Genomic DNA, 6,968 nt, shown 5'->3' on the forward strand with positions numbered 1-6,968 from the left:
GGATGTGGACGTACCAGAGAAATTAATTCTCAATTAATATGGATGGTTAAGTTTATAGATTTGCCGCCTAAACTTAAAATCTAATCGAAGCGGCTGACGAGAGACGCAAGGGTTGAAAAAATCCCTCTAGCACGGTTATGGAACTTTGATAGATATTTAATGTTTTTAAGTCCTTCAAAAAAAATCTTTTTAAGTTGTTGCGGATAAATTAAAAAATGAATAAATAAAGGAGAATAAAAGTGCGAAAATGACATGAGATTTGGTGAAAAATGTATATTTTGTTGATGTAAACGAGTCTGGATACAGATGTTCAAGGCAAAAGAATTACAATTGAATCAATTTCTATATCAACATATAGCTAAACCAAATGCAAGATTAAATGTAACCAAATCAATAACATGAGCAAGAATTGAATTGCAACAATTATAGTAAAGGAAATGAATGAAAAATTCAAATGACAAACTCGGAGCCACAGTTGGCTATCTCGGTTAGGCGTTGAATTGACGTTGGCTTTGGATCCACGAGCAATGCGAGCACTTCGAGCTATCGAAACAGAGCGGGGCTGACTTCATCCTTGGGTAGCTGATTTGCACGGTACTAAATAACTTGCAAGTGGAACTAGTATTTAACTTTGGGCAGATTTGGGCCGGACTTTGAATGAGTCGTACGAGAGTTTTCGAAAACGGAATCGAGTAAAACGAAAGGCTAAACTGAAGTTCAAGAAGTAAAAAACGAGTTTATGGGAAAATTGGGGACAGAAATAAATTAGAAAAGCTCAGGAATGTAAAAATGAAACAGGTGGACAGATTGTGAAAAGCTGGACAGACTATAGAAAAATGATTCAGGGTCAGAAGATTGATTCGTAAAATAGATTTCCGGGCATGAAATTAAGCAAAACGAAAGGCTAAAATCAAATTTAGGATATCAGGAACAATATCTTATAAGAGATCGAGAGAAGAACAAACTTTAAATGGTCTGAACGAGAATTAAAAGATATCGGACATAAACTATAAAAACTTGACATAAAATGATTTCAGTGAATTTCTAACTAAAAAATTAGTAAATTTTGGACTAGGAATTGGTAAATAAAGGTAAGGAACTTGAAAAATAAGTTGCTAAAGGATTGAATTGAAGTTAAAAAGAACTTGAAAAGTGAAACTAAAGTTAGGAATTACGAAGAACAAAGTTTAAAGTTTTAGGAAATTCGACATAATATATGTGTCTTTTTAGGTATGACATCCGGAATCGTAGAACCATATGTAGATAGGCTGCTGGAAATTCAAACCACACAGCATGTGGCTCTCTTTTATGCCATTTTTTAGTGTCATTTTATACTCCACACGACATGGGGGATAGACCACACATCATGTGGATTAGCTAATTTGGACCAGAAGGTTCAGACTCACCTCACACACCATATGGCTGTTCCACACGTTGTGTGAGTGTCTTTTGCCTACTTTGTGACAAAAAATTACATGGTTCACATGGTGCACGATCTAACCGCACGACGTGGGAACCATTTACTTTGGACTTTATTTTAAAATTATTATATGGTGTGACATTAATCCTTGTGTGAGTATTCTTGAAGGTGTCCTGAATTACTGGTCACCGGTTTGCAACTCCCTGGTACTTCCACTGGGCCCATTGTCTATCACTTTAAGGGATGTAGTTACTTTGACACGGCTACTTATCTTTGGAGAGCATCTGTATTGAGACAGATGACTTTTCCGAGGTGAAGGCAATTTCATCCAAAAAGGCTCGCATGTATGCCCAAATAATTAAGAAATTTTTTGAAAGGATGAACTGACTGATGAACCATGTAAACTTCATGTGGATGCTTCTGAGTGATTATATCTTCAAGCCGTTGAGCCTCGGACCTAATGTGGAAATACTCATCATCGCTAAAGACTTAGCCTCGGGGTGTCAATTAGCTCTAGGTACTATGTTGTTAGCTTCTACTTTCCACCGTCTGGCGTTCACAGTTGAGCAAAAATCGTTTATTAAACCCAGGGGTGGTTTGTGGCTGCTACAACTATGGCTCTTCACATACTTTCCTCACATGGGTACTGGCTCACTTGTAGGGACTTCAGACCATCTTGGTATTGATCTCTGTTATAGCTCTTCAGGACTGGCTATAAGTGACATTGTGAGGTATTTTCGCACCTTCGTACCTTCTTTAAAAAATGAACTATTCTGTTTTTGGAAGGATGATTCATTCTTGCCACCTTGCGCTTTCTCCTACATGCCTGCTTACTCATCAAGACACTAAATGGTGGAGGGCCTTCTGTGTCACTCGTAGACTGCATCATGGGGTGAGTCGGACTAGCTTCTCTTGGTCGTTGGATCCTAGCTTGGTATTATATGCACCATGTCTCTTGGCCTGCCAACTGGGGTTCTTTCAATCAATCATGGGACAACTCCAGTTTCCTTTTGTTTCTCAGTGATAAGGAGCCATGATGAAGATATAACTGGTGCGGTTTTAGATGCGGAGCAAGACTAAGGACCACTTCTTCTTGGGTCAGGCCGACCTTCGTTTGAGATTTGGTGCGATACTGTTTTTAAGAATTGTATTCCCCCTTTAGGTAAGCAAATTTTTTATTTATATTTATTATTATACATATAATATATTGAATTTTGTTTTATGTATTCTTTATTTTCTTAGATTCAAGCGGGAGCTCGGGCAAGAATAATAATTTAGAAGTAGTTCTTTAAATATTTACCATTAACATACCTTTTATGTGGTTCTCCACCTAAACTCCTTAACCAATAGGCGTTCCCAGGTAGCACTTTGTGGACTTGGAAAGGACCCTCCTAGTTAGGTGACCATTTGCCGAGCTCGTGATCTTTCATTCCATTTGGTAAAATTAACTTCCACACAATCTCGCCTTCTTGGAAGTTCTTCTTCTTCACCTTTTTGTTGTACACAGTTTCCACTTTCTTTATCTGTATAAGCATGCAGTCGAGTGCCTTCTGTCTCTCATAGTCCAAGTCTTCTAGTTCTTTTATCATAGCTTACACATAATTATCTGACTCCAAATCATGTTGATGCATCACTTGTAGTGAAGGCACAACGACTTTTTTTTTAATATCATTACATCATGACCAAATATTATGAAGAATGGACTTACCCTCGTTGCTTGTGTCTTTGACATCACTAGTGGAAAAATGACCATTTGCATCGACGCATTTGCATTGGCCTTTACAAAGCGCGATGTAAAAGGTTCATTTGCATCGGTCCTTTATTTGGGGCCGATGCAAAAGGTTCATTTGCATCGGCCCTTAATAAGGACCGATGCAAATAAACATATTATTTGCATCAGTCCTTTTAAAAGGACCAATGCAAATAGTAATTGAACTATTTGCATCGGCCCTTTAAGAAGTAACGATGCAAATAACTGCATTATTTGCATCGGCCCTTTATAAAAGGTGATGCAAATAGTGTTAGTATAAAATTTGGATTTTAGGGTTAATGTACTTATTTGCAGCTGCCTCCCATCTCCCTCCTCTCCTTTTCACAAGATGGAAACTCAGCTCCCTTCCATGGCTGCCTTTTCCACCTCCGACTAGGTCAAGGTAATTAAAGAAATTGGTTCTGGGAATTTTGGGGTTGCTACATTAGTTAAAGATAAAAAGTCCAAAGAGCTTTTTGCTGTTCAGTACATAGAGAGAGGAAAAAAGGTATTCTTTTTTTCATTGCTTTTTCCTAATTTTCAATACCTATTCTATTCTATACTTTATATTCTCTAATTCATTCCTTTTGCTAGATTGATGAGAATGTCCAGAGAGAAATTATCAACCACAGATCCTTAAGGCATCCAAATATTGTCCGGTTCAAAGAGGTAACACCCATCCAAATATTTGGCTTCTTCTGTTCTCCACTATTCCCCCTTGATGGAGCGCCTCATGGGTACCTCTACTCTCTAAGATTCACATAAATTTCTTCTTAACCCTTTTCTGGTTTCGGGTTCTGTTTGGAGCTTCAACTATTGACAATGACGGAATATATTTGTTTATTTAGTAAGGTAAAGATTCACTATTTTTATTTTGTTTTTCCTATGGAATGTGTTCTTCTTGTAATTTTTGCTTAAAAATCTCTTATCTTTTCAAATTATTGTTCTAGTTGTCTTAAATTGATGGGGTTTGTGTGATTAAGCTATATGGGTTTTGTGGAATGCATGTTCTGATCTGAGTTTCAAAGTGGGTTTTTATTTGCATTGTTCAGAATTTGGCACTGTTTTGGTTTTTGGTCCTAAATCTACACTATCTTCCTTTCTAGGGTTTTTGGTTTTAGTGATTTGTTGTTCATAAATTTCAAGTGTTTATCCGATTAATTGCATACTTGTTGTGACACAGGATACACTATGGTTTGTGGTGTTTATATCTGCTCAGTCTGTTTAAAGCAGATAAGCACTACCAGTAAGATCAAAATTGAAGATATTCAAGTCATTGAGAGACCAATTTTTGTTAATGAACCTAAAAAATTGCAGATTCCTATTCCACATTTTCCTTATCTTATAACTTTTAGCAGGTAATTGAGAATCTCTGCCTTTGAATTTGAAATTGAATTTGAAGTTCTCTAATCAGGAGTTTAACTTGTTTTCAGGGCTGAATTTGCACATAATCCTGTGAGATACTTTGCAATACTATCAATGCAAAGATCCGGGAGTGGATGGCTTGAGACATTGTTAAATAGTCACATAAACGTAAGCTCGGACGGAGAAATATTTTTGGTGTTGGATAGGAGAAGAAATGCTTCATCTGTTATAGAGACTTTGGATAGAGTTTTAAATTTGGACCGGTTCACTAGTGCTTCTAAAAATGAATGCTCTGCTGCTGTTGGCTTCAAGTGGATGCTTAATCAGGTACACACTCTTCTAATGTAGGCTAAAAGGTTACCTTTTGATTTCGATACGTTTTGAACTGGAAGAGAAAACATGCGATTTCCTCGAGAGGCTGGGAAAATAGATAAGCGTATAACTGAATCAGGTGACAGTAGTGGTTATGAAAGTAGTTTCCAATGGAAAAAAAATGGCAAGGAATGGATACTTCCGTATCTCAGGTCTCGTAAGTGGCCATATGCAAACTTCATTTCATTTTTTAATTTCAGTTTCATTTCTCTTTCGACTTCATTGGGGTTGAGGGCTTAACAACCTACATATTTGGCCCCTTCAATATTTTTCCTATGTACTGCGATTTAGTAATCTATACTGACTCTATGCTTACTCTTAGTAGAAATACGATACATTTATGGTACTCGGTGTTAGCTTATAACAACAAATTATGAGAATTCAAATGTCGATGGTTCTGTCTGTTATATGAGGTTTTAGATTATTGCTGTTTTTGGATTATATTTATTATTTAAATTCAAATTTTAAATCTAGTGGATGCTTGTTCATTGATTTTACAGTTCTATGGTTTTCGTTTCTCCATGTTATTGGGTATTTCTATGAGTATGACATAGGGACTAATTTGGATCAGTTCATCTTATCTTCTCCATGTTATTGGGTGTTTCTATGAGGTTTTAGATTATTGCTATTTTTGGTTGAGGAACTAGAAGCAGCGGTGCCTTGGAAGAGTTATTTCAACTTTCTGAGATACTCAACCAGTTGCTATGGTGGTACTTTCCCTTGATCCTCTGCGACCTGAGGATTCCTCTCCTCTGCAGGCACTCTTTTGATTTACCTCTCCTAGTTTTCTTTCAATTGCTAATTGACGCCTTTCTTTTTTTGATTGTCTATTATTGTAACTTTAGTAAGTTTGATGCTTTTTTCTTCTTTTTTTTCTTGAAAGCAGGTATGCTAATTAGAGATGTTGCTTACTACTTTTATATGTTTTAGCCATTACGGCTGGTGCAATCTCGATCGATGTTCATTTCTTCCTACTTTATGTATTACATCCATGCAAATTGCGCATCAATATGACAATGATAATGATATGTTTTCAATGTATATGGTAACAGGAACGCATACCAGTTGAAGAAGTGTTTGTGCAGCTCAATTGCAACAAAGAAGGTTTATCTTACGATGAGGGCCAAAAGAGGCTGCATCTTTTTGGCACCAACAAGCTTGAAGAGAAGAAGGTTCCTTTTCTTTTCTTTATCTTGTTTCAGTTTTTCCTTGTTGTATACTGATTACTAATATCTAATTATATTGATTCATCCAACAGGAAAGTAAAGTATTAAAATTTTTGGGGTTTACTAATATCTAATTATATTTCTTTGACTCTCATCATACAAGTCCTTTTTGTGAGGTGGGGGGAGTTTGTTGAAGTTGATTGTTTTGTAGTTTGAGATTGGAGACTATGGTTTGATGTCCCTTTTTACAGCAATATGAATACAAGGATCAATTATTCCACATGCTTTTGGTATAAATATATCGAACATAGGTTACGACCTCACCTCAATCAAGTCCAAATGGTAATCGTCCCTTATTCCTATGTTTATGATAGCATTTTGTGTTCACAATTTGCTTTGTTTATTTTATTTGGTTGCTGGGGAATTTTAGGAATAGAAAGTGGAAAATCAACATTTTGTTTCATGAGTATAGTTCAGCATGAGCATGGACATTATAGTTAAGGACATAGTAATCTATATTTTCTCCATTACACCTACCATGTGGCCTCTTGCTTTGTGTTCTCCATTATAGTTAAGGGCATATGTATATGAAAATTCTCCATTTAATATATATATGAATCAAAGCTATTTGTTATATTATAGAGCTCCATTCAATCCAAATTATTATTTTTTTATTTTTTTTAAATGGCATTTGCATCAGCCCTTTAAAAGGGCCGATGCAAATGAGACTGCATTTGCATCGGCCCTTTAAAAAATGTGATGCAAATGCTACATTATTTGCATCGGCCCTTTTAAAAATGTGATGCAAATGCTACATCATTTGCATCGGCCCTTTTAAAGGGCCGATGCAAATAACGGCCCTTTTAAAGGGCCGACGCAAATGCAAATGTGATGC

The 6,968-nt window shown here is 36.3% G+C and overlaps 1 protein-coding gene across 2 annotated transcripts; it reads left to right on the forward strand.

Annotated features, from left to right (window-relative positions):
- Window positions 1-3,470: 3,470 nt before the first annotated feature.
- On the forward strand, window positions 3,471-6,550 carry LOC136233237 (uncharacterized). 2 transcript variants are annotated; one of them, XM_066022855.1, is made up of 6 exons: window positions 3,471-3,678; window positions 3,765-4,022; window positions 4,354-4,528; window positions 4,604-4,862; window positions 5,960-6,079; window positions 6,166-6,550. In XM_066022855.1, the coding sequence occupies exons 3-6, from the start codon at window positions 4,362-4,364 to the stop codon at window positions 6,205-6,207; spliced, it is 588 nt and encodes a 195-aa protein (XP_065878927.1). In that variant the 5' UTR covers window positions 3,471-3,678; window positions 3,765-4,022; window positions 4,354-4,361; the 3' UTR covers window positions 6,208-6,550. The 2 variants fall into 2 exon arrangements, with proteins under 2 accessions (XP_065878927.1, XP_065878926.1); XM_066022854.1 differs by having other exon boundaries at window positions 5,960-6,550.
- Window positions 6,551-6,968: the final 418 nt, after the last annotated feature.

The sequence above is a fragment of the Euphorbia lathyris genome, chromosome 6 (genome assembly GCF_963576675.1).
Source record: "Euphorbia lathyris chromosome 6, ddEupLath1.1, whole genome shotgun sequence".
In the NCBI taxonomy this organism is placed as follows: Eukaryota; Viridiplantae; Streptophyta; class Magnoliopsida; order Malpighiales; family Euphorbiaceae; genus Euphorbia; species Euphorbia lathyris.

Excerpts from the sequence above, each read along its gene's own strand:
- LOC136233237 (XM_066022854.1), top strand. The coding sequence starts at position 4,362 with ATGGTTTGTGGTGTTTATATCTGCTCAGTCTGTTTAAAGCAGATAAGC. Across the intron at positions 4,529-4,603 it reads TATCTTATAACTTTTAGCAG|GGCTGAATTTGCACATAATC; the intron begins GTAATTGAGAAT and ends ACTTGTTTTCAG. Across the intron at positions 4,863-5,959 it reads TCAAGTGGATGCTTAATCAG|GAACGCATACCAGTTGAAGA; the intron begins GTACACACTCTT and ends ATATGGTAACAG.